The 26692-nt window shown below is 42.4% G+C and overlaps 3 protein-coding genes and 1 long non-coding RNA gene across 7 annotated transcripts; 3 read left to right on the plus strand and 1 right to left on the minus strand.

The window, feature by feature from the left end:
- The first annotated feature begins 623 nt into the window (after positions 1-623).
- On the plus strand, positions 624-19108 carry LOC124311159 (lachesin-like). 3 transcript variants are annotated; one of them, XM_046775501.1, is made up of 11 exons: positions 624-828; positions 7059-7788; positions 15017-15113; positions 15184-15214; positions 15328-15535; positions 16132-16332; positions 16407-16553; positions 17535-17837; positions 17980-18057; positions 18684-18878; positions 18977-19108. In XM_046775501.1, the coding sequence occupies exons 2-11, from the start codon at positions 7698-7700 to the stop codon at positions 19060-19062; spliced, it is 1437 nt and encodes a 478-aa protein (XP_046631457.1). In that variant the 5' UTR covers positions 624-828; positions 7059-7697; the 3' UTR covers positions 19063-19108. The 3 variants fall into 3 exon arrangements, with proteins under 3 accessions (XP_046631457.1, XP_046631459.1, XP_046631458.1); XM_046775503.1 differs by lacking the exon at positions 7059-7788; XM_046775502.1 differs by lacking the exon at positions 624-828 and having other exon boundaries at positions 6975-7788.
- LOC124311305 (ethylmalonyl-CoA decarboxylase-like) lies at positions 18874-20526 on the minus strand. 2 transcript variants are annotated; one of them, XM_046775742.1, is made up of 4 exons: positions 20423-20526; positions 20006-20281; positions 19229-19939; positions 18874-19111 (listed from the first exon to the last, which is right to left on the minus strand). In XM_046775742.1, the coding sequence occupies exons 2-3, from the start codon at positions 20259-20261 to the stop codon at positions 19257-19259; spliced, it is 939 nt and encodes a 312-aa protein (XP_046631698.1). In that variant the 5' UTR covers positions 20262-20281; positions 20423-20526; the 3' UTR covers positions 18874-19111; positions 19229-19256. The 2 variants fall into 2 exon arrangements, with proteins under 2 accessions (XP_046631698.1, XP_046631699.1); XM_046775743.1 differs by having other exon boundaries at positions 20494-20510.
- A 65-nt stretch (positions 20527-20591) lies between these two features.
- Positions 20592-21818, plus strand: LOC124311745. The gene is made up of 3 exons (XR_006910196.1): positions 20592-20762; positions 20846-20997; positions 21069-21818. It is a non-coding gene; the product is annotated as an uncharacterized LOC124311745 (long non-coding RNA).
- Positions 21819-22290: 472 nt separating this feature from the next.
- On the plus strand, positions 22291-24882 carry LOC124311927. Its single transcript, XM_046776294.1, has 3 exons — positions 22291-22828; positions 22912-23783; positions 23845-24882. The coding sequence occupies exons 1-3, from the start codon at positions 22799-22801 to the stop codon at positions 24569-24571; spliced, it is 1629 nt and encodes a 542-aa protein (XP_046632250.1). The 5' UTR covers positions 22291-22798; the 3' UTR covers positions 24572-24882.
- The last annotated feature ends 1810 nt before the right edge of the window (positions 24883-26692 follow it).

Here is a 26692-nt window from a genome sequence, read left to right on the forward strand (position 1 = left end):
TTTCGTATTATCGTAATTCGTAAGCATGCTGATTAGAAGAAAATTGGACAAGTGTCGTCTGCTGACTCTGCTCTCGTTGACGTTGAGTTAAAATTTCGAGATGACAAAATTCAAGCATGGTTCAAATTCAAGGTTCAAGTCAACTCCATGCTGTTTACTGTTTAGCAGGTAAATAAAACTAAAAATACAAATAGAATGAATGTGGGAGTAAAAGAAGACTTAAACCTGTTCCAAATTTATGAATATGTTAGTTGCCCCTGTCGATGTACGTACATTGCAGTTTGTTTGTCCTATGTAACCTTTTCTTTTATGAATATTTGAGGCCAGAGCCAGCCATCATTATAAAACAAGATGCAAGTTTTTGTGTGCTTGCTTGTTAACTTGTCACCAGAAACAATCCCAGGATCATCACTTATTGCGTAATAGTTTTCGTTACTTTTATTGACCTGAGACCTAATGGTCATGCAGGTACTTGCATCAATGCATGTAAACCTTTAGTTCTCCCATTTAGTAATAATTAGGATTTACCCAGCGTCTCATTTTCAACTTTTCCTGACTTTTGTTTCTGTCAATATTTTTTCGTAACCTATTTTTCTATTTTTATTTAGACGAAATGTATCCCATTGCATTGGAAGAACTACCGATGTCGGCCGAGTTAAGGATCTCTTCAATTCCCCTTTCTTTAACTGTCCTCGTGTACGCCCATGTGAATGTGGGTGTATTCACGAGGACACCCTTTTTACCCTATATCCCGTCTGGTGTAATATAACTCTTCAGCGGAAGGTTGGAGCAACTGTAGATGCCTGGCTGTATTTCCCGGGCAGAAAGGTAGGACAAAATTGATCTCTATTCTTCTTTTTTGACAATCTGGTAGGGTTGATTATGAATCGTTAGATGGTATGTTTATTCCTGAGCTAGACAGTTGACTGCAACTGTTTTCTTTCTCCGTTTTTGTTTTCACTCAGTCAGGGTTCACTAAAAATCTCATTTGTTGAACGACTGCAGATCAGGCTTGTTTTGTTTTGTACCTCATATCTTTTTCTGTGGGTAGAAAACCATCGCATTTGAAAATATTTGAACTTGAACACTTGAAGCAAAGTGCAACAAGACCATTTTTTGACCAAGAGGGACAGCCGCCACACCGGCACCTCCTCGTTCGCCCTCTCTTATGTAAATGTTATCTCCATTAACCCTTGTAAAGTATACAGACACACTCCGGGTCTAGAGGATTCCATATCAACTATATACGGAAAAATAGATCAGAAAATCGGGAGCGATTTGGCATTGAGCTCACGTTTTGTCGTTGGCTGCTGGGGGGAAGGTGGATGGAATAAAAGAGAAGGGAGAAAGAAGACCGTGTAAATATATCCATCGGTATCTCGTCGGTGGTGTAGGCCATTATTCAAATGCCAAGCTGACGAGACTAGGCCTCAAATACGAGTCCGGGGGATCATGTGTGTAAGATCGGGTTTTGATACCGCCACACAACGCATTTTATTATGGACTAGACGTCTAGTATAACGTTTGATTTTTGGGTTGAAAAGGTCGTTTATGCAGAGTTTGATGGCGTCACGTGACATTAACTTTGAGACGAGTTACACCTCGATGCAATGTATACAGACTTATGCATACGTACCGTGAATAATGCATACCTGCGCAAAGTGTGTATTAACAACTTCAAATGACAACGTTTCCGTTCGTCTATATTGTACACTGTAAAATATGGAAACAATGGCGTTGCAATTTCTTTATTTCGTTAGAAACGTGAGATTTCTGCAGGCGTTAATAACCTCGACTGTTCTTGTTTGCATACGAATATAATTAAAATTCGTCAATGTAATCTCAGGTCATGTAGTCTAGTCCCAGATTTTTCTTTTTTCTATTGAACTTTGATATCAAAGTCAAATGTCTGAAAAGCCAAAAGTCAAAAAGAAATGTCGGGATGAGATATTGGAAAAGAGTTAAGTGGGAACTGATGTGGAGCCCAATGGCCGCCACCGCCCTCCACCATTTTCACAAAGTTCTCCAATTGATGGGCTGGAATTTTTTCTGGTTCATATTTTGTCCAACCGAGTGGGAGTAGCTCTTCGATTAATATCTTTCAAACCGATTTTTCCTTTTTCTATACATCGCGACATCATATCTTCCCCCCTTTTTTATGTAGATACATAAGTGTGCGGAAAAGATCGCATTAGTTCTCCCGACGACTGCACCGTGGCTCTTATTAATCACTTTTTTTCTTTTCCCTCCCGCATAAATTGTTCACTCGACGAAATCTATTTCAGACGAACAGATTTCCGCGATGGGTCCACACACACACACACACACGCCCTTTTGATGGATGCCGGATATATTATAGATATGTTTGGCCGACAGATCCTGCGCGGATGGGACCTGTTTGTAGTACAGATTAATGCACGACACTCTCTTTTTTTCTTTTCCCGCGATCCTCCCATCGTCCGCACTTTTACACACACACACGGAAAAAATAGGGGGGCTGGACATGGCGCTTGCCCCTTTATTTTTCTTTTGATTCTCCAGTTGGAAAAAAAGGGGAGCCAGCAGCAGAATATCGGGTCGCGAGTCAAAGCTCTATAGCTGTTAAAGAATGATTGCCGACAGCCCGTTTATCATCGTGTTAGCGTTCGGACGACGTCGGCGACGACGACCGCCGAGTAGGAGGGGTGGGAGAGCGTCGTTACACACAGACCGAGGCGTCGGTCTCCGCCCTTTGCGTTCTTGGGACAATATATATATAACCCATATATTGTGCAGAAGATAGAAGCTTCTTCTTCTTCTTTTTATATAGATCCGCCCCAGCAGCATCCGCATTTCGACCAGATTAGACCAACAGCTGAGCTCTCTTTTTTTCTGCTTCACCAGGATTTACCTTCCATCACGAATGATGACCATATACACGCGGTCGTGAAAAGACAAAAAAAATAAAAAAACGAGCCGTCGACAGCAGTCGGACAATAAAATTTGCGCGTGAAACGTCCCCCTTTTTTCTTTTTCTTATCTTCCGCCTATGCGAATTATCTCAAAATCTGAAAAGATCGTTCAAATAATTTCCCCGCTATTATTCGGAATGTTCTATATATGCCCACTGGGGTGCGATCTAATTGACCGCTTCGTGGAGTGGGTACAAATTTCTAGAGACACACACACACACACACAATAAGGAAATCGTCTTCCGGGGTCTCCCCTCCGTCCGTTTATGTTAAAACGAGTCAATCTCATTCATGAACAATAGCCAGAAAGGGGAGTGGGGTGGGGTGTCTGGGCTCTTATATAACTGACCCCACTGGTCGTCTATATTGGTTTCTTATAAACACACACACACAGAGAGAGAGGGGAGGAGAGGGCGACGAAGAGCATCAAAGAGCGGAGGATCTAGCGAGAAGAAAAAGGGTCGGCAAGATTCCTTCATTAGAAACTAGGAGCCTATATAGGAGCCGACTTGGGAGCTTTATATAATAATATGAAAAGGGCGACAACAAGCGCGCACATAAGAAAAAAACGTTAGGGGGGGGGGGTGTGTGTATAGAGCTGGCTGAACATTCAACCCAAAAAGGGCAGACTCGTTCGGTCTCACCCTGTTGTGTGTGTGTGTGTGCGAGAGCTTAATGAAAAATAATGTGCACCTTCCACAACCAGCGAAAGACTTCCTCTCTTGCGCGTCGTCGTCGTCGTCGTTGCTTTTCTCTCTCCCTCGGCAGTCTCTATTGTATTGGCCGGAGAGAGCGTCGTCGTCGGCGTCGGTTAGACTATTGCTCCGGCCGCTGCTGCTGATGTGCCCTTCTATTATTGTTGGCATCTTCATCTAGATTTTATTTACGAACCCAAACACACACCCGCAGAGAGTGAGAGAGAAGCCAATAATAACCTCAAAAAATAATAATAATAAAAAAAGAAAAGAAAGTGAAGGGGAAAAAAAGTTGGATAATCAAAAAGCGTCGCGACGCTTTCATTCGTCACGCCTCTTTTCTTTTCTCGCTATTCTTTTATTTCTGGAAGAAAAAAAGAATAACTAATCAGCAAACTATTGTGATTTTCTTTTTCGACAAGAGTTTTGATTGAATAATTAATAACATTTTTGTTTCCTCCCTTCGCAACATTTTAAAATATATATGAACTCTGGTAATAAACGACCGAGGAAAAATATATATATTAAGGCAGTTTGCAACTTTTATATATTTTCCCCCCGCTTTTTTTGTTCATATGTTATATATAGTCAATCACACCGCTCGCCCGATGTATAGAGGATATAACAAAAAAATGGGCGGCCTCTTCTTATAAATCTCCTTCTCGGATCTCTATTCCTCCATCCCAGCGCAGTGCCCACGTTATGTACGTATGTCATTCTTTTCATGTGCTGGGCGAGAGGTGTTTTTTTTTCTTCTTCGCTCCGAGGCACGTTATGGAGAAATGAGCCCGTGTATACACACTCACGTGTAATACGCGTCCATACACGCTGCTGCTGGGCTGGGCTGGGCTGGGCTGTTGCGGGGTATATCATGTCTATAAGAAGGAGCGCTAGGAAGAACTTTTTTCATCTGTTGGTTGGCGTCGCATTCACTCCATTTATGACGGCTCAATTCTTTACTCGCTTTTATTATTATGATCACCACGCACCGACATTTTATTTATTCATTGTGGCGGATGCGGTGTGTGTGTTCGCCGTTTTTTTATCCAGCAGCGGACGCCAATCGATTGCCGACAGCCACCCATCCATTGGCGATGGAGTTATTCCGGTTGGATAACTTATTACCATGTAAGACACTCACGGCACATTAGCGCTAAATTCGCCTCAGGTTCTTATTCCAATCATCGGCTGCTGCGTTCAGTTCCTTGACAACCATCAAAGTTTTCTTTTTTTTACCTTTCTCTCTCTTTGTTAGACAGGTGTTTTTTTCTCATTACCACAATAGAGTTGGCGCGTGTATATCATCCTTTTATTTTTTTATTTATTTTTGAAATATTTGCCAGCTGCTGGAAATGTAGACACACACACACACACACACACCAGTTGTGATTTCTTATTGATGGGGGGGACTGGGCGAGAAAAAGTTTTCAAGGTTTTCTTTGCCCTGTATGTTCACAGAAGTTTTAGACGGCCGGGTGGTGGCGGGTGGCTTTAAGGGTTGGAGGGGGCCGACGACGTAACGTCTATGAGGATACGGTTCGATTCGGTTGCCTAGTGGCACGAAGCCGTGCGGATGAAAACAGGCGAACGTATTATATATACATCCAACACACAGACGGAATCAAAATCAAATGGGGACGAGGGACTTTGAGAGACGTCAAACAGTCAAACGGCCGCTCTTCTCCAATCGAGCGAATTATTATCGTAGAAAAAGAATCAAAAGGGGAGAGAGCACAGGAACAAGAAAAAACACACTTTCCGTGTATTCATTTTCAATATTTAAAGATACAAAAGAAGTTGAATGGAAAAAGAATTCGACAGGGTGGGTTTGATAGCGTCGGTCGAATTCACGGTAATACCATCAGGGCTCTAAAATATATAGACCGGTGGGGTCCGTATACAAGTCTAGGAAGCAGTGAGTCTATCTTAAAAGATATATATCGTAGATATATGTACATACAAGTCACAGTGTTCCATGTATATAAGTCTCGGGAATATTATTTTAAAAAAAATAAGTGTATAGACGGGCGGAAAGGGGGGGAAAAAACGAAGGACACAGAACAGGGTTCGACTTGGGCAAAATGAAGACAAACGACGATAAGATCCGGCTGCGGCTTTTGATCAATCCCTCCTCCCCTCGACCACACACAGAGAAAAACCTACTGGGGCCGGTCCCTCCTTCTGTTGAAAGGCTAAATAAGCGACGACGTCGTCGTGCTATGCTACTGCTGGTCTCCAGCAGCAGCACATCAAGGATATATTAGAAATATAAAGACAAAAAGGGGAAAGAAAACTTTTCTATATCCGCCGAGCGATCCGCTTGCCAATTTTTGCGGCCGAAGGGGGTAAATCTTTTGGCTATACAAAAGATATAACGTGATCCATCAGCTATCAATCACCATCTCTCTGCAGCTAGCTATATAGCTAGCTCGCTCTCAACGGCCTACACGTGTATTGTTATTTGTTTCAGAACTTTGTCCAATACAAAATCTCCCAATGAGGCAATAAGAAGAAACAAAACAAGACAAATGCATGACAAACTTTTCCATTTTGGTGGTTTTTCTGAATATATGTAAAGATTTGATTTGCTGTGTGGCTGTGTATCGAAAGTCTAGAAACGGAGCTCATTGGAGGAGGCACTCCCGCACTTCGATGATATGATAGAGCACGAAGTAAAGAAGAAAAACCTTGCTCAGATTTTCTATAGAAATCGTTTTTGACAATAGCTTTATTATAACTGTCTTTGTCGCCCTATCTTTTCCTCTGCTGTGAGGGGGAGTCTCCACGGTCATCTAGAAAAAATGCAATCGATTCAGCAATGGATTTACACTAGCTGCGACTAGCTGTGTATACATGTCCAACGTTTCTTTCTTTTCTTTTCAATCGTAGAAAGTATTTTAACACTAACAAGCTCATCGGCTTGTTCTATACTCTCTCGCCAAATGATGGCAACTTTAGATTCCCCCTTGTGTGTGTGTGTGTGGCCTTCTTATGACCGTCGACAACTGGAAAGCCATCGTGAGTCAAAGGTACACATATAAAAATCAAAAAAAGAAGAAGAAGAAGAAGAAGAAGAAACCTTACTTATATACTCGATAATCAGCTGCTGAGGATCGGCTTTGGTCTTGGCTGATGATGCGAAGGCGGATTTCCGTCCCAATAAGAGATCTATCTACTCTTCTCTAGTAGTAGGTAGTTCGTCTTCGAGTCTTCTTCCCCAGTTTCTTTTTTTTCTCCCCCCTTGTCGGCTTTTTAAGAGTTTTCTTCTTCTTCTTCTACTTCTTCGACTTCTTGTCGGCGCGTGTGTGTGTTTTTTTTTTAAGGTCGGAGAGTCTAGTAGAAAACTCTTGAGCGAACCTATTGAAACTGATCAGATGGTTCTAATTAGCGCGTGTTTCCACTTCAATTTCAGATGAGCAAAGGGAGGAGCTGATGATTCAAGAACCACTGAATGATCGGGCTCTTCGGACGACATATATCCTCCGTCGAGATGCGCGCGCAATTCGAAATAATCTGACAAAAAAAAAAATCCCAACCCCGGATCGTGGATCTGGCGAGGGGTATAGACACACACAACAGGATCGAGAGAGAGTGTGTGTGTATAGTGGGTGGCGTATAATGTTATTGGATGAAAGTGATAGAGAGAGAGAGAGAAGGTTGAAAAGCAGAACGCCACCGGCTGGAACGTGTCAGTTGACTCGGCACGATCGGCAACTCAAGATCGAAGCAGCAGTGAAAAGGGCTGACATTTTCCCGCTTGAATTTTTCAAATAATCAAACACAAGTTTCGGTTTATAGACCCTCCACCCCGAAAAACCAGAAATTAGATTGAACTTTTCTTCGACCGCGCGGTTCGATTTTCGCTGAAACATTCGACATGGTCGTGAAATCGGCCCGGCAGCCGCCAAAAAGAGCCAATAACAACAACGAATCGTGTTACTGTTATTACCGCAAATTGATCAGCTATTAAACTTTGATACAATTTAAAAAAAAACGACAGTTGGTGATTGATTGAACTGCCTGGAGGAGATTTAGGAAATTGAAGCCGAGCATGGCTAAAAAGATGTTGGGCTCTGTGTCGCAATTGATTCTCTTCTTCTACTTCTCGGCCAATCCCGTCGCCCTGTCGGATGCTTCCACAGGTGAGCTTTCCCGTTTGCTTTTCATTTTCATTTTTCCTTGCGTTCTTAATTCATTTTTTTATTCTCGACCCCGCTTATGTTGCTGTGTGTCGGGAGTGGCGCGATTGAATTATTAGCGGGATTAAAGTTGACGGGGGGACCCCGGATAGCGACTTATTGCATCACGCCGTCTATTGTTATACGTGCGATGAAGGGGGGGAAGATGACGATAATTTAAAAAATATAAACGGCGGAGGAACTCACCTTTGTTCTTCACAAGTTTATGTTCTTGATGATGTTCTTTTATTTTTTGGCGCTTCCTTGTTACCTTTTCTGAATTAAGAAAAACAAAAGTGTCGTCGGTCGGTTGAAGGAGCCGCCAGGTCGAGATGGCGTGTGTGTAAGCTACTTAGACGATCACGAACGGGTTGTGTGTGGTGAAACATGAAGATGGTAGTACATAAGACATGGAATAGAAACTAATGTTAAGTGTGCTGGAGAAGAAAAGCAAAAGAGAGAGAGAGGAGATTAGAAGAGGGCGGGCGGAGGCATTAACTCGTCGTCCGACTGTCAATTATGGAACGAGCGAGAGAGACGATCGTCTGTTTGTGTTCATCCGCCGAGTTTTTCCTTGAGTGGTTCCGATCATTTATTCACTAGGCGAATTCAACAACTAGACAAGAAAATTGTTCTTAGATATTATCGTCAACGGAGATTAGAGAGACATATGCTCTTATACAAATGAATAGGTCTCTCTCGTTCACTGGGCGCGGGTGGCGTTTTTATTTTTGCGTTCCTTTCGGGCAGATTTGAAATTCCCGCCGCTGTCACAAGACGTCGAAATTTAACTCGAAAGAGTTTCCGGTTGGGATGTAATATAATAAATTCAAGAATTGCGATTGAAATTCATTTTCATTTTCTCTTTATCGAAGCTCTTCCACGAATTCTTTCTTTGGATTCTTTTACCGAATTCTTCAACTTTTCAATGTCTTATTCAAAGCCATTCGAGTGACTACCGACGGCGGTATATACTTACCAACTGCTGCAAGTTGAGAGAGAGCATTTGATTTATTATTGACGATGATTGTCTAAATTGAAACCAAACTTTTTCACTGGAACTGAATAGTAGATAGCCAACCACTATCTATAGCTACTGTAAGGTGAAACAAGACTCAAAACAGAAGGGGGAGAGGGGTGATCGCGATTGGGAATACATAAGATGAAAGACGAGGCTTCTCTTTGAACCTTCTAGCTCTGCTGTTTCTTATCTAGAGAGATATATACGTAGGTACGTATCTACGTATATATTGAGGTCTACTTTGTCTAGTGGGGTAGTAGTATATCGCCCCTCGACGCGCTATAGCTAGATATCGGACGTTGTTTGCATTTGTAAGGTCCTGGTCAGCACTTCTATTGGAATATTGGGGGCCAACTGAGTATGGAGGAGGGGACGGGGGGACCGTCAAGTCACGTCGAAAAAGTAGGTGGAGACGAAAGCTGAGAGCTTTTTCTGTGGGCTCTCTCTCTCTCTCTCCATAATATGTGTGTGTGTGCATTTGGGAGGAGTTGATTTTCTTCGGATTCTATATAGTATAGACCTCCCTTCTAATACAGTTTCCCCTCCTCCTCCCCCCCAGTTCGTTAGGCCACAAGATTAATGGAATATTATTCGCCTCCCCCTCTCCGGCTTTTTTTTTCCGCGTTCAAAAGAGTCAAATTTGGGCGTTCGACGACACGCCAAAGTCTAATATTCTTTTATGTATTTATTAAACGCCGACTGAGGTCGCAATATACTACGCATCGACCTTTTTAGACACCTCCGTGACACGCAAATTGCGGATGGCGGCTAAAAAAAAAAGAATAATTTCTAATGTTGGAAAAGTCGGAACTAAATACTGCCGGATGTAGGTGGTCCTCTTTTTTTCCGGCTGCCTTATGTGTGTGTCTTTGTAAATAAAAAAGTCACAAGGCGTATGGTGGGGGGGGGGGGGGGGTAGTTCGGACCGGTTATTATTCCAAGATTGGACACGACGGCGATAGCATCACCCCAACTGCTCTGGCAGCACTCTGATGCTTATATAAGTCGGCGACTATGTGTGTACCAAAAAAGGACCAAGAACTATTAACACATAGAGCCCATCATGGGTGCCACGAGATTGTGATTGACAGCCTGGAGAGTGTGCGGCCCAGATTGATATCGCCCCGGCAACCGCGTTGCACAAATCAGTTTAGAGGAGAACGCAATATAATAAGAGACCTTATATATTAGAATAACATTTTTTTCGCTTTAGAAATTGGATTTCAATTAGAAAATAAGGAAGAAATTCCGGCGTGCGGTCGACGCGATTTCAATCGGCTAATTGATATCGGGTGAAACCTTTTTGCATCAATGTCCTTTAACCCGAAAACAATTAGTAGCCGCTTGCTTTCATCGTAATAATAATACTACCCCCCGTCGTGCAGCATTTCTATATTGTGCTGTGTTTATTATTATATAAAAAAGCTGCGCATTTATCGTTGCAAAGGCTTCATTCCGGTGGTGACTAACTCGATTAAAGGCAGTTGAGCGATTGAATCAAGCGATACGGGATAGGCTCACACTAAAAATATGATAATGTGTCAGTGATATGGATTTCCACTGTTCGGGCACGAAATATTATTTTTCTTCTTCTAAAAATAAAAATCAACGGAAACCCCGCCGTGTCGACAGGATATGTATTTTTGTCCATCAACCAATTAGCGCAACACACACACACAAGAGTGTCGAGGGTTAGGGAGGATAAAAAAAAACGGCCGCTTATATCTTTAAAAAAAAATAATACGCAATCCGTGTACAAGTGCCGATGATGTTGTTTTTCTCTAAAAAACGTGTAGACAAAGAATATGAGCGGTACACACAGTCGGCGGGCGGGAGTTCACGGGACACGCAAGCAAGAAAACAGACAAAAGACAAAGTAGCTTGTGTATATGTCAGCGATAAAAACCAGTGGGAGGGGGAGGGTGCTGCTGTGGCCTATCCACACATGTATGTATGTGCGGCTAGGAAATTCGTGTACAAAAAAATATACACACAACGCGCAGGAAAACAATAGGAAAATCGGGAAAAAAAATGCTGCCGGGATTTTGTTTTTTTTGTCAACATGACGTAGTGTACAACAATAGAAAAGTTGTTGTGTATTGTGTTGTTAAAAAGCTCGGCACAGCTATTACACAACGCGGTTCTCCCCCCGAACGCTTATGGCGCAGATAATATCAGTTGGATAGGACAAAAGTTCTTTTTTTTATTTATTTCAAGGATGGGCTCGTACTTTCGTTTGATCCTGAAGGACACTCGAAAAATTCGTTGGTTGATTCAAAAAAATAAAATTTGTTTTCTTTTGAATCGCCAGCCTATATACTACGTAGACTATGTCTTATATCGGATCATATCTCTCGCTCATATCGATAGCACGCAACTTTTGTCCGCGACGACCATGCCAAAGTGTCTGTGTATATTATACAATATCCCCCTTTTTCCTCAGAATCTATACGGAAGCGCGCGTGTGTGTACAAAGTCTGTTGATTTAGTCTTTCTGCTGCATAATGCGGTTTTTTTATTTTATTTTTTAAAAAAGGGAAGAATAAACGATCGACTCGGTTATTGTTCCCCCGTTAGTTCAACCAAAAGGCCATTCAAACTATAAGATACTTTGATCTGTCCAAGAGTGGAGTGATATTGCCAACGAGAGAATGAAGAGGATGCGGCATATTATTATTAATCTTCAGCGCTCCGCGTATAATAATGAGCCAAAAATAATAATAATCTTAAAGAAGAAAACGGCAATATCTCGATTTTTGTCTAGATATCCATTTTCCTGCGTGAATTCCCGTCCGCATCTTATAGACATTTTTATTTATTAGAAATTCTTTTGTCAGACTCAACTCATCACTTATCAATAGAGGAGGAAGAACGTCTGGGTCGGATAAAACCCCACCGCAGTTATATGAATGTTGAATACGTCCAATGGTTGTCCAGACTATTGATGATCTCCTTTATATCCACCTGCATATATTGTGTGTGGGTACCATACAACAACAACAATAAATATGTGGAGACTAAGAGTTTGTTTTTTTGCTATCCTCCTGGAGTAGTAAGAGATATCTAACTCTCATAAATAATCGGAACAAATCGTCGATAAAACGAGCGCCGAGGGGTGGGCCACGACAAGCTCGTCCCACATCATCACAGCAGCCGGGCGAATACAGAAATTGTCAGTCGGCGGGAGTTTATGAGCTAAGAGTTTCCGCCTCTGTGATACTGTATGTCTACTAGTTTGTGGACATGTTATAGTTTCCTCGCTCTATCTATCTATCTATATACTATTATTGCGTCGTGCATTATGAATCAAACCATTAGCAGAATCCCGAGCAGAAGCAAACATATTTAAGCTGAGAGATGCTATAGTCTATATAGTCTACAGAATAGCTCGTGCAAAGGTTTTTTTCCGTCTGCCCCCGCGCGCGCGTCCAGTAATCGCGTCATCAAAGAAACATCGGGTCAAACCGGCGCCCGACTATATCCCGTATAGGTATATAGGCTAAGATAGGCTACAGCCCGGTTTTTGTTATTGCCCATCGCTTGCGACCACCTGGAACTTATTACAGTTGCCGTAATATCTTATTCCTTTTGGGGATCGATGCTGCTGCTGCTGGACATGTCCAGTCTGATGTTTTTTCAGGTAGGGTGGCGGGGTTATTTTTCGCGTGACAGTGCGTGACGTCAAACGACACACACGCATCCAGGTGAGCCATAAAAGGAAATGAACCGGGAAAAAAAAACCAACGGAACAAATCCTTAAAAAGAGCAGGAAAAACAAAACAAAACACAAAATCAAACGCGTTGAATTGCGGAGAGAAGTTATAGACATGGGCCATCGAATTTAAAGAGAAACTATAGCTCTTTCTTGTTTCTGTACTCTTTAAGGGTTTTTATATAGTGGGCCATATAACCCTTATAGTGTGGGACGAGCTACCTATAAATCTTCGATGCCCATTGATGAGTTGGGAATAGGTTTTTCCCGTTCAACAAGACACAAGACGACACTATTCTTCTTCTTCTACTACTACTTTTTTTTCTGTCTCTATTTTTTGGGGGGTTGAGTTTCCTCGTGTTTTCCCAATGTCCGTCTTTGTTACTTACTTTTTATACGACCTGCGAGAACGCAGGAGGATATTGCCCGGCACGAGTTTCTCCGCGGTAGATATATATATAAATATATCCCGGTCGCCACCGCCGTCCGTTCGGGGGTTGTAAAAATAAAGAGGCTAAGGGTTGCGAGTCGTCGTCGTTGACAGAAGGAAAACCCACGTAACAAATCCCTCAGACCGCGATCCCCCAAAGGCTCCGTGACAGAAAAGAAAAAAAAGAAAGAAAAAGAGGTAACTTGATGGTATTAGATAGAAGACGACCGAAAGGTATACGCCCTATAAAAGTGTACATTCTCCTTTTTTTTTTTGTTCCCATCCTCTTACACTGGAGCATTTTCAACCTGAGGTAGCGGCAGCAGTGCGGAATTCAATCGAGTTTCCTCAGTCTCCTGGTTAAAGGAGCAAGGTATACAAGTTGATTCCATTAACGTCGGGAGTCTTCTTATCACGCTATACTACTATGCCGGTGGAGGGGGGTCCGGGGCCTCTCTGTTCAACTTACCCTGAAATAACTGGGCGACCCGAATCAGAATCTATGTTTAGTGGTTCAAAGGCTATTAAGCCTATATAGACATATACAAGTCAGGTTCACTTTGGTCGGCGACAGGAGCTAGTAGGGCTGTATATACGTGTGCTGTACATGCAACTATATAATAGAGAGAGAGAGAGAGAGTCGACCTTATTATACGGGCATTGCCTATAAGTCGCTCGCGGGACGGTTCAGGTTAATTGACAGCATCCAGGGCCCCCCCTTATTCCCCTCACCCACAATCCTTTTCTCAGTATATATCCAATCAAGCTATGCACAGCACAGAAAAGAAAAAAATAAGCCTAGAAGGTTTCTTATGCCATCTGTGCACATTTCATGCGCGGGTCTAATGATATTACGCCAGCACGCGATGTATAGAGCGGCAAGAGAGCAGCGCGCAATAATACAAGAATGGCGAGCGCTGAAATCCACCAGCAAATCTCTTATAGAGACCAGCAGTGACGACACAGCGAACTCTACAATTTGCTTTATTAGTGCCCTACATACACACGGGGGCTAATTTTATATTCGCCCGACCCGTATGATCAGAGCGAAAGAGAAAAAAAGGATTACCAATAGAAGAAGAACGGCGCTGTTCGCCTTGTCTGCTGTTTGTACAATAACATGTTTTGCTTGTATACACACACACACGCACACACTTTTCTTTGATGCTGAGTCGACAGTTGAGGTTCTTAAGTGAGCATCCGTGCTAATGGTGTAGAGGGAGAGGACTAAGAAAAGGAAGGCGAACCGGTGGAAATAGAAATATCTACGGGACGACGAATGAGCAGCGCAACCCGACTTAATCCCCTCTTCCCTTTTTGCTCGGGCGCCTTTTCAGAAGGAGATAGAGAGAGCTGCTGTTGCATCTCTCTTGATGTTTATTCCCTCCTTTTTTTTCTTTCTTTCTGTGTGCGTTATATTCCAACCGTCGTCCCATTAGAAAGGAAACTGCTGGTCTTTTTAGCCGTCCGCCCACGGCTGATTTCTATACAAACACGCAAACGTTCTAGAGCTGTAGTAGCGCTCTTATATAATGCCGATGTTTGGCTCTAATCTTTTGGCCATCCAAAAACAGCGGCAACTCTCGACGGATTTGAAAACGACGCGATTGAACTCTGGTGCATGCATGATGCCGACGACAGAGCTGTACAGCATCATGCAGAGACGACGAGTTTTAACCCTCCCCCCACATCCACCCACGTCTAACTTATTATATATATGTTAGACGTCTGGCTCTCTCCGTCGCATATTTATTCCAAGAGTTTTGAAATGAGCCCGCCGTATATACATATATATCCCCTAATGGAAAACTATGTAGCGCGTCTGTCTTTCAATTTGCTCTGCGGGAGTGATGAGGAAGCAGATGATTGCCCATTTCATTTTCAAAAATCCGTTGAGCGCGAGATGTAGAGTATATGATGAGCGGACTTGTGATTTGGGTCGTCTGTTTCATTCGCCCGTGTCTCTCGTATTCATCACATCAACTCCAAATAATCATGATAATTTCCTTGAAACCGATTACCCGCGCAGCATTGTCACCGGCCCAGCAGACGGGACTCCCGCGGGTTTCCTTCGCCGAGCCGGTGCCCAACGTGACGGTGGCCGTCGGCCGTGACGCTGCGCTATCGTAAGTTATTGATATCAATTATGATCATTATCATTATTATTATCAATTAATTCATCTTCAATTCATTCAGATGCGTCGTCGACAATTTGGGAAGCCATAGGGTAAGAACAAAATTAAATTTGGCATTGATTATTATTTTTAAAATAAAAATGAATTTGAATCAACTCGTCGTCGACTTATTAATCATGTGCAAATCTTCTTTTCGGGAAAAAAGGTGGCCTGGGTCCATCTGGATCGACAAATGATCTTAACGATCCACCGTCAAGTGGTGGCCCGGATCGGCCGCTTCTCCGTCTCCTACGACCACCAGCGCACCTGGCACTTGCACATCCGCGGAGTCCAGCAGGAAGACGCCGGCCGCTACATGTGTCAAGTCAATTCGGAGCCGATGATCAGCCAAGTGGGCCACGTTCACGTTGTCGGTGCGTACACATGATTTTCGTAATAATTTATATTGTATCTCTGATGAGTGACGGATCGAGTTGATACAAAATGGTTTCTCGGTCATATGCAAATATAACCGGTAAAGGATTATACGTCGAGTTAATAATATCGGCGTGTGTGTGTTACCCTCCTGTTATATTAATGGGCAACAGTACACACACACACACATAGCGGCTAATCCAAAAAAAAGGTCGTCTATCCCCTGTTCATTCCCCTCAGCACGTCGTTATTCATTCATATTATAAAGCGTAATGAAAGAGAGCCCGGACGCCAAATGGATACTGTATGTAATGTTCTATATAATACTCTCGAGTGTTGTGCTGCTGTTGCTGTTGCCATCAGTTCTCGGGATTTTCTCCCGTCGAGTTGATGAGCCGTCACGAGCTGATCAATACCGTCAGTCAAACGGCAGCTTTTATTTGTTTTGTTTTCCCCTTTTCTTTTTTCGAAAGTTTCGTCATTTTTTCGATTAGCGTTCCAACGGATTAAACAACATTAGAGCTCAACGTCGACATAAATAACTTGGGTGATTGACGCCGGATCGTTTTCTTGGATTTTTATTTGATTATTTTAGTGCCGCCGTCGGTGATCGATGAGGACAGTTCACCGTCGCAACTGTCCGTCAGGGAGAACGTTCGCGTTTCGCTCCTCTGCCGCGGCCGGGGCGTTCCGGCGCCGAGAGTCAACTGGAAAAGAGAAGACGGCCGACCTCTTATCGAAGGCAAGACGGGCAATCATCAAATGGAAAATTCTTCTGGCGTGACCAAACGTGGAGGTTCGTTTACTACTCTTTTTTTATTACTCATTAATCTTTTTTTATTTATTTTATGGTTGGGCTAATTATCGCAGATTTGCCGAGCCGCTTGGTCGTGGCACAAGACGGAGAGGAGCTCATCTTCTCTAAAATCAGCCGGACCGATTCGGGAGCTTATTTGTGCATCGCCAGCAACGGGGTGCCGCCAAGCGTCAGCAAACGCATAACTCTCGACGTCGAGTGTAAGTTCTTCTTCTTCTTCAGATAATTAGTGGCGGCCTATTAAATATCTAAAATCAAACTGTTCCCCAATTACGTACATCTAGATAAAAGTACTGGTCCTCTCTCAAGATTCTATAAGCTATAGCGGCCTTAAAGGCCTCTCTGTATAGGGAGGTATATCTGCGATCAACTAATACAGATCTATATACCGATAGAATATATAATATGCTTTCCTTTGATCAGCCCAAGACCCATATGTGTATAATACCCGCCCACGACAGCCCGCGACTCACACACACACGCAGACAAAATACGAGAACCAATTACAATCAGAGCGTAATCGATGAGTGACGCTCTCGAGTCTTGGCAGATTTGTTTGACGAGTTCGTCCCTTTCCATCCTTCACTTTGCCGACATCCGTGACGGCCTTTGAAGTCGCCAATCGCTTCAAGATGTGCATAGTCCCGGCCCCCTCTCCATTTCGACTCAGCTCAGCTCTCCAGAAATATGTCTTCCGTTCGTACTATTGATCACACGCTGTTGACGCAACTCAACTCCCGTTAGAACGCCGTAGATATTCGGGAGGGGTTATTGGACATCTTCCTTCTTTGGACTTGACTCCTCTCACCGCATCTTTTGAGCCCCCCCCCCCCCATTTTCTCCGAATCGATCCTCTTTCCGTATTTTGAACGAAAAAAGTCAAAAGTCCAAAACTCTGACTGCCTTGTCCCGTGCCAATTAAATTTCACGATGATGGCCGCGCCCTTCTCCATTTCCAATTAAAGCGAACGAAATTCCCGCACGCATGACGGCTCAGCCCCGTGCTGTATTTCTATACATAAGATATAATACCCATGAACTATTTCCGGTGTTCAATGTGTGAGAGCGTGTGGAACTTATTCGATTATTTGATGATTATTATTATTTCGGCTGCTGCGAATGTTGCACGACTCTGCTGGCGTTGGTTGGTCTCTCTAATTCCTTATTGATAACACGGACAGTTGAACCGATGATGTTCGTGCCGCATCAGCTGCTCGGCTCGCCACTTGGAGGCACTTTAATCCTCGAGTGTCTGACCGAAGCTCACCCGCGTCCCATCACGTTCTGGACCCGCACGGACACCAACAACGTCAACGGCATCATGCTCCTGCCATCCAAGCGGCTCCGGCTCGACACCTTGCACGTCGGCTACCAGACGCAGATGAGGCTGCACATCCACCAGGTGGAGGCCCAGGACATTGGCCACTACAAGTGCGTCTCCAAGAACTCGCTGGGCGAGGCCGAAGGATCCATCCGAGTTTACGGTACGTCGTAGATGATGATATAGAATGCAAATCGCATTAAAAATAGACGGTGTGCTGCTGTATAGTTGGCGCATATTTCCATCGGAGACTCGTCTTATCCGTTATATTCTCTTGCCTTATATGTACATGTTGGATGGCGTAGAAATGTTGTCGACTCCCCCGCCACCCAAACAGGTTGACGCTCGTCTGACTTCAACGGCAACGTCGACCTTTTCCCCAGGTACATATTTTTGCATATCTAGTCAGCCTTAGCAGAGCAGCCATCAAACGGTTTTATTTTTTGGTCTGGTGTCTGCTTGTGTGTGTGTGTGATACATGTCTACGCTTTTAGTCACCGTGCCTCTGTGTGTGCCGTTTGGGCTGTCAAGTTCTTGGTCGTCTTTTGAATAGTTGATGATATTCGTGTTATATTCCTACAGCAGAGCCGAGCATTTCTGAGATCGGTAACAGAAATACACGGGTACGTGTGTGGTGCACGGGGGGTGGGGGTAGTGGGGAGGAGTCTCGGGATGATCCATTATTTAAAAAAGTCGCAGTGTAATATAAATCTGCTTTCACTCAAAGTCAATCGTCGGCTAGCGGAATAGCGGATTCACAAACTTACAGACTTACAGAATAAGCAAGTGAGCCTTTTCGTCAAATAATGAATGAGCCTTAGACTACTACTCTCCGGAGAGTATGGCGTTTGTGGGAGGAAGGAAATTGAAAAGAGCCCGGCTTGTTTGTTTTTTTTTTCTTTGGCAAGAGGCAAAAACATATGTATGTATATAAATAGTTGGGGGGGTTGATCAATTTAAGGAGATCTTAGGAGATATCTAATGTTGTTGGACGTTGCTGTACACACAGCGGCGGCGATTCCTTCGGCGGTGAACGATGCGGACAGACGGCCCGGAGAGAACGACGACAATTCGGGCGAATTCACCGAGACTGGCACTAACAGGAAAGGAAAAGCGACTCACGAAAGCGTTCTGGGCGACCAGACTGTTCCGTACAAGAACACAGCTAAAAAGTTCAACAGCGTAGCTAATTCGCGATCTCAAGGTAAATGGTTTATTTTTGAAAAGACCCGTTTGTATACGTAGTTATTTAATTAGGTAAATCTAATATCAATTATTTGAAAACAAAAAAATGAATTTCAGGTTCTCCAAGTACCTCAGCTCGGTGGTCGATGTCGTCGTCGATGTTGATCATCACTTGGTCTATACATTCGATTTTGTTTAGGTGAAAACCAGTCTAATTTCCCCCCTAATGCATTTGGCAATTTGGTGAGATCGCTGAAAAAAAGAAAGAAGAAAAATCACTCTGCTTGTAAACTCAAAATAAACTATTCAACTGTTCTGTATAAATACATCTGGCTTCAATACAAAATAATAATAATAATAACCACTAACCACAAACTAAATGAATTCGATTTCGGAATTATTTGTGCTTGATGTTCTGCTCTAGCGCTTTCTTGTTGGCATCTCCTCCCCAAAGCATGGCAAAAACTTGTCGCTCGTTTTTCAGAGACTCTTCATAAGGTACTGCACGGGCGGTCGCGACGATTTGCTTCAGTGCGTGAACGATCTCTGGCGCGTGTTTCAATTTAGACTGCAACCACTGTTTAGCCTCTTCGACGGCTTCTGGCAATTCAACAGATTTTGTGATGCCATTCGCGAGACCCATGACTACAGCTTCCGAAGCCGATATCTGACGTGAGGTTAGTAGCAATTCCAGCGCTCGGTGTTGACCCAAAAGCTGGACTAGTCTCGTGCCACCTCCCCATCCGGTGACTACGCCCATTCTTCCTTGAACGAAACCGATTTCCCCTTTTTCAGTGAACAATCGGAAATCACAGGATGTTGCTAGTTCGGCTCCTCCACCAAGAGCTTTGCCTTGAATTAGGGCCACTGAAATCAAAGGCAACTGGTGCAGGCGTGTCAAAGTGTTGTGCATTAGAGTGGCCATCTTGTAGCCATCATCAGGATTAGAGATTTGGCGAACAGTATTTAAATCTCCCCCAGAACAAAATGTTTCTCCAACAGAATGTAAAATTATCCCTTTGCCAGCTTTCCAATCTTCTAATGCGTTTACTGCATTCCACAGGTCAACCATCATACTACCTACATATAGAACATGAAATACAACAGTTTGTATGTTAAAAGAAAAAAGATATAATTTCAAATTACCACTGAGAGCATTTCGTCTTTCTGGATGGTTGATTTTTAGAATGGCAAGTCCACTTTCATTGTCTTTCACCAACTCTATCTTCCCTCCTTCAAATTTTGAGAATTGTTCGGAAATTGTGATGACTGGTGTTTCTGGACCTGCATAGTGATTCACCCATCGCCTCTCTGCATTGAAACTCATGTTGGGAGAGTAAGGAATTTTCCTTAGTTTTGTGATGCGCAAATTTTGAATGAAGTGTTTATAGTGTATGAACATTAGGACACAGCGGAAATCAACTGTGAAAAAGAAGTTAAAAATGGTTTACATGTATCTTCATCATTCATAAAGTTGAACAATATTTGTAAAATTTATTACTATGCTGTCAAAAGCAATACTTTATAATACAATCTGAAGTAATAGATAGTATATAATCTTACTGGAACGGAAATTTAATCGTATAAAGTTAAAGCCTTATTTTAAAGGTCTCGTTTTCAGCACTAGCACTCACTTCATAAGTTGTTTGTTTTTGTATACTGCTGCCCTCCATTGAGAGTGACAGATACTGCACTTGCGGGGGTAACTAAAACTCGGGGAATGGAATCGGGGATCGCCATTTTCCCCGAGCTTTAGTGTGTTCAAACAAGGTGACGGCCTGACGGGTAAACAAACAACAACCAATGACTAAAACTCGGAGAACTTCTTCAGCAACGGTCCATATATTAACTCTACACTGTCGATCTAGTAAAATCTTTGCCGGCTCAACACGTGTATCTAAGTGTAAGAGACAAAATCCAACCTTGTATTTAAAATAGTATGCGAATCAACGTATATCTTAACAATAAAATACTATTGGTGAGCAGTCTGCAATAGGATTAAAAGCCGCCATAAGAAAGGATTACATAGAAACGCGGCAGTGCAAACTGACTATAGCTGGAGAAGCGCCATATATGAAGCAGGCCGCCGGTTGGGGACTAGCTAAAAACAGCCCTTATCTGGAGGAATTCAATCGAGGGTAATTTCTAGTATTGTGAATATCCTATGGTGTTGCGATGAGTATCATAATATTTTTTTTTTTTTTCGCAGAACCGCACGTCTTTTTGAATTAGGATTAATATCTTTGTGGCAGAACTGGTATGAGCCAAATTCTAAGCCTTGCTATGACGACAGGAAAAATGGTGGTGAAAACAAGAACAAGGAAAAGTCCCTGGTTCGATTATCTTTGACCAATTTGACAGGGGCATTTGCTGCTTTAGCTATTGGATGTGCCTTGTCCATCCTAACTTTCTTAGGAGAATTGATAATTTCCCACGGAAAAAATAACTGTACTTTGGGGAATTGAATTTCAACCTGAAAAGTAAAGACATACGTAGTACACGCCCTGATACATTAATTCGTATCTTAACCTAACATAACTATTACTCTGATTCAAGCACGTCAAAACTTTTTTTCATAAATCACAAATTTCAGTGCTTAATTCTTTATACAATTATAACGTCAATGTTAACATGCAATGAGAAAAATGCAATAGGAAATCAACAAGCCCTTCGACCGAAAAATTGGAGAAATCGACAACCGAGATAAATTGAAGTGTCACTCACTCTGCGCGTCTAAATATTTTGTATTTGAACTCCGGAGGTTTGCTGTTGGCTATGATAACATCTCGTGTTATTTTTAGATTCCTATTACCTACTGATTGTTTTTTTCTTTATTTATGAAACATACTGTGTATCAAAGTTGCATTTTGTTTCGTGAATTTAGAGTGTAGTAATTGCCGAATTTCACTTATTTAGTTGTAAATGGTCTCACGAAATAAATAGACAGAATCAAATATGATGGGCTACGCCAAGTTCAGATTTTGATATTGTAACATGCTGGGTAATCAAAAAATCCATGCCATGGAAGCACAGGATGTTAACGAAATGGGACGCTACTTTTAAATACCATTAATCGTTATTGAGATAATTTGCTACTCCTTGCGCACGGGACAAATCGATCCAAATCGTCCCCTTTGAGAAAGTGCAAAATGACTACTTCTGACACTACCAGTACTTCGAGTTTGAGTTTTGAGCCCGAATGGAGCTGCTAAAAGTAGACAAGGGCCTATTGAATTATAAGTAAGTTAATCTCGACTTACCGAAAAGCAGTCACAATACAAAACAAACACAATAGTTCCAGGGTCCAGTTGTATACGTTGTGTCCCGCCATCTACACACGCCTTTTACACGCCCCCCCCCCCCCATCATATTACACAGAAAACAAACAAAATAGAGTCACTGCTGCAAATATTTTGACACAGATCGCATAATTAAAAAAAAAAAAACACACACACACAAAACAAAAAATTCCAGGACGTGAAGGAACGCAGTTTCTCCCTTGTCAGCGAAATAAACGGTTCTGTCAGTTTTGTTCTGAAATTTGGCGATGCAACGAGAATAAGGAAGGGTTGGCAAAAATCGTCCTTGCCAAAGGTGCAATTAATAGGCTACCCGCCCTCTACTTCCCACCAAAAACGTTGGAATTGTTTTGCTTTTTTTTTTGTCCAGTCCAGACGACACACATAACTTTCAATACATTTAAGTAAAAAACAAAATAAACCATTTCCACAAAATTAGCTCAAAAGTCAAAACCAAGAAAATACTTTAGTGGCGCCGTGTTGCGGATTATTTTGCGGGATCCTTCTTTTTTCTTCTTCACATCACATTCAAGCATTGGCCGTATTAGTTACAGCCTTACAGGTATCGTTGTTCAACGCAAGCAGACATAACAAAAATCCTGTTCCTCACTTCCGTCATCTTTTCTCAGTGTATTGTAAAATGGACAGCAAGGAGCTCTTAAGATACCAGGTATTTATTCTGTGCTCACTCGTTTACCGTAATCAATTAGTAAAATTCCATTGTGTTTATTCTGGATCCGTTCATTCGATTAGATGGCTCAAGCTGCTGAGAAACGTGAATTGACAGTGAGGAAGCCGAACGATAAGATCCCTCTAATTGCCTCGTTCAAAGCTCTCGAATTGAATTTGAACTGGCAAGCAGAAAACGTTTGTAAAGGTGTCGGTGTTCTTTCCGGCTGGATGAATTGTCAACGGTTTCCTCAAACCTTCCAATTCGGTCTCCGGTACAACGAAGACGTTGCAACATTATCACTTACCATATTAAATTTGCATCACCTTGGCTTGAGAGTGGCACTGGTCCGACTGACATGCAACAACGGAAAACCTCAGTTAATGAAGAGAAAGAACTCTGAAAAGCGGGCCAGCAAATTGGATCTATTCACCGAAAATTTTAGGGATTTAGAGAGTGTTTGCCAAAATACTTGCCGAGTCTACCTTGAAGGTGTCGTGGACACTTACGTCCACCAACAGTACGATAAACTTTTAGACGATCAGCTCTGGACATGCGCTCAACATGGTTGCTGGACCGATTTAAAATTTTCCATCGGCAAAAAGGTCTTCAACGCGCACAAGTTCATCATCTGTGCACGAAGTGCTCGCCTAGCCGCCGAATTCGGTAATAGTGACAGCATCCGCTTGTCAGATGATTTGGATCCGGAAACTTTCAAGTGCTTTCTCCAGTTTATTTATACTGGGAGATTGATGTTGCTTCAGTTCAAAGCCACGGTTTGTGATCAGCTGTTGTCGTTGGCCGACAAGTATGGAGTGGAAACACTCAAACAATTGTGTCTGACAGACCTAGAAAAGTTGACGACCAAGACCTTTCCCGAGCATTTCATGTCGACGAAACCTCCAACAACTCCGACTTGCATGGGGGAACCTTTCGAGATCGACCTGTGGCCAAAGTAGTACATAATTAGATCAAAAGTTTTAAAGCAAATAAATAATACCTCTTCTCGTTTACAGATCAGAAATTAGCATCCAACCCGACTCGACCGAAATCCGTTTTTCCTGGGATATTAGTCACTTACCAGAGGACAAATTGATTAGAGTCGTCAACTTCAATCACCAAGAGGCGTTTCAAGTCTGCTTCCGGTCCGGATGCGAGTTAGAAGAAGGCAAGCAGAATCCCGCATTGTTTATCTTCAGCAAACAGTGGCTCGAAGGTGGACTGGATGTGATCGATATTATAATTGTTATCAAGACAAAATCTTCAATCGACGGTAAGACCTCGAACAGCAAACGGATTCCCGCCAGCCAGTGGAAAAAGGTGGCTAATCTCGAGCCGGCCATGGCTATTTTCTCGGTCGATCTTCCAAATTCTCTACAAGCTCCTTTTACCATAATTTCCATGATCGATGTTTCTTGTAAAAACGTTGGATATTATTCTTATCAGTCAAGAGATATCAACTTGGCAGACAATCTGTGGTCAGCTTCGATTGATGGTCGTTTGACCGATGTTGAATTCATGGTTGGTGGACGAACTTTCAAAGCCCACAAGGCCTTGATGGCCGCCCGTTCTCCCGTCTTCAGGGAATTATTCAACTCAAATGGTATGAGAGAATCGGGTAGCAAACGTGTGGCGCTGGATGACCTCGATTCGCTCACCTTCGAAAAAATCCTCTATTTCGTATACACTGGATTGCTGCGAGTATCCGCCTGTGATCCCAAGCTCTTCGTCGCCGCCGATTAATACCAAATTGAAACTTTAAAATACCTGTGCGAAAACCAGGTTAGGCATCGCGACCGCAGTCACCAAGATTTATTTTCGTTTTTACCCATGGTTGCTTAAGATTTCCCTTTGTCGAATTTGTGTCGCAATTTTAAAACGCATTTATATTGTTCGTAGCGGAGAGGAAAATATCACGGATGAAATTGCATTATTTATTATGCACAGAGTAATTTGTTTACAGGGAAAAATAATCTTCGGTTTTGGTATTGAAAAAAAGCGGTGCCGATAAACATTAAAAAACCTGTTCTATATCGTCCATCGTTAAGTGAAATGTTGAAAGACCTACTGAACTGCATGGTTTTTCAATTTTAAAAGGGAAATAAATTTATTTTCCAAAATTATCCAATACATCTATAGGGGCCCTGTAAGATACCAGGATTCTATCTCAGCAAGTCAGTGTCCCCTATTATCAATTACTAGCATGGAACACTCGGACATCGTCCCGCAATTTCGCTTCTAATTCAAAATACATTTGGGGAGCATAACTGAAAATAATTAACGGCCCAGCAAATGACCATCATTTTGTCATTTTCTGTTGTTGGTTATTGAAAATCAACTAATCGATAAGCAAAAAGAATCGGTCGACTGTAAAAACAAAAACAAAAAAACTACACAATACACTATTTCTGTGATTGATCCATTACACGGCTTTTTTTCCCAGCACAGACGGGAAAGGTGTTCAATAATGTAAAATATTGTGTCGTAGTCCTACATAGAAGGGAAACGCTTTGCTACAGAAGGCACAGCAGGCAACTGATATTTCAAAAAACCGTTCTTTAGGAAGGAACCTTATTACCTTGTTGACTATATGAAGCATAGTCATCCCAATTTGGATTTGGAGCAGAGAGAACCTATACAATGTTCATATATGATGATGTATCACCCGTATATAATGTGAATAACAACAGTGACGTGAAATCAATCGTCGTTGTGCTCTTACTGAGAGTAGGCTACAAGATTTAAACTTTTCACTAAAACAAAGAAAACAAAAATTTACATGGAGATTCTATGCCTCTGCCTCTGCCTAGTAACTAGCATCGTTGTCTTTATTGGTCAACCTTCGCTATCAGTCGATTACTCGCCACCACCTACGGTGTTGATGGGAGCGTCTCCGTTGAATAAAGATCATCTTGTGGTCATCGTAACAGAGGTACATATGAAATAGTTTTCTTTAAAAAAAAAAAACGATTATGGAATGAGATGTAAATCTTTTTGGTTTTTAGTATCCCGTATCAACAAAGATCCAAAGGAATGCGACTGGCTACCTAGTCGGCATGGAAGGCGTTTCTCCTAGTATACTGGACTGGTTGTCTCATCGATATAAATTTAAGTACGTACATTTTAGATAAGAAGAAATGTTAATAAAAATCTCGGACTGGTTGTAAGTTGTAACTGTATAGACTATTCGGCTCAAATTATTACCGAATTAATTCTTTTATTGCAGCTACTCGATTCTCGACATCAATGCCCCTCCACGTCCATTACAGACTCTTGAAGACGGAGGACCGAATAAACCTGGCCTGATTAGCTACGCTGTTAGAGGAGTACGCAAACAGAGCAATAACGCAAAAACCGTAGTGCACCAGATATTTCATTCTTGAATTCTTTTACTCCTAGGAATGCGACGCCATTATCGCTGTCCTCCAACCAACGCCAGTCCGTTCGCAGCGATTGAATTTTGTCCATCCTTGGCTCTATACCCCGATAGCTTTTATCATTCCCATGCCCGAGGTATCGAAAAATAACATCGACGCCGTCATCAAGCCATTTCAATTCTGGGTCTGTTTGGGACACAAATATTTTTCTTTCAGTTCTTAAAATACGGTTAAAATCATTTTAAATACATTAAGGTTTGGATGGCGTTAATGATAGCCACCGCATCCGTGATCGTCACTTTGTCGTGTTTCAATCGATTCCTTAAAACAAACAGTCTACTCCCACAAAACGCTGAAAATTCTACTAATGTCGGCGTGAAAGAAAATATCTGCATTTACGTATTTGGTACATTACTGAATCAAGGTACAACGTATTTCGAATAAGCTAATTAAATATCATACACGATGAAAATAAACTGTTCTTCAA

This window comes from Daphnia pulicaria, chromosome 8 (assembly GCF_021234035.1).
Source record: "Daphnia pulicaria isolate SC F1-1A chromosome 8, SC_F0-13Bv2, whole genome shotgun sequence".
NCBI lineage: Eukaryota > Metazoa > Arthropoda > Branchiopoda > Diplostraca > Daphniidae > Daphnia > Daphnia pulicaria.

What these genes read in the sequence shown, in the direction of transcription:
- LOC124311927 (XM_046776294.1), top strand. Translation starts at nt 22,799, where the DNA reads ATGGACAGCAAGGAGCTCTTAAGATACCAG. An exon ending in AGGAGCTCTTAAGATACCAG is followed by an intron (nt 22,829 to 22,911) that starts GTATTTATTCTG and finishes TCATTCGATTAG; the next exon opens with ATGGCTCAAGCTGCTGAGAA. An exon ending in GAGATCGACCTGTGGCCAAA is followed by an intron (nt 23,784 to 23,844) that starts GTAGTACATAAT and finishes TCTCGTTTACAG; the next exon opens with ATCAGAAATTAGCATCCAAC.
- LOC124311305 (XM_046775742.1), bottom strand. Translation starts at nt 20,261, where the DNA reads ATGTTCATACACTATAAACACTTCATTCAAAATTTGCGCATCACAAAA. An exon ending in AAGACGAAATGCTCTCAGTG is followed by an intron (nt 19,940 to 20,005) that starts GTAATTTGAAAT and finishes TTCTATATGTAG; the next exon opens with GTAGTATGATGGTTGACCTG.
- LOC124311159 (XM_046775501.1), top strand. Translation starts at nt 7,698, where the DNA reads ATGGCTAAAAAGATGTTGGGCTCTGTGTCGCAATTGATTCTCTTCTTC. An exon ending in CCTGTCGGATGCTTCCACAG is followed by an intron (nt 7,789 to 15,016) that starts GTGAGCTTTCCC and finishes TTACCCGCGCAG; the next exon opens with CATTGTCACCGGCCCAGCAG. An exon ending in AACGTCGACCTTTTCCCCAG is followed by an intron (nt 18,058 to 18,683) that starts GTACATATTTTT and finishes CTGTACACACAG; the next exon opens with CGGCGGCGATTCCTTCGGCG.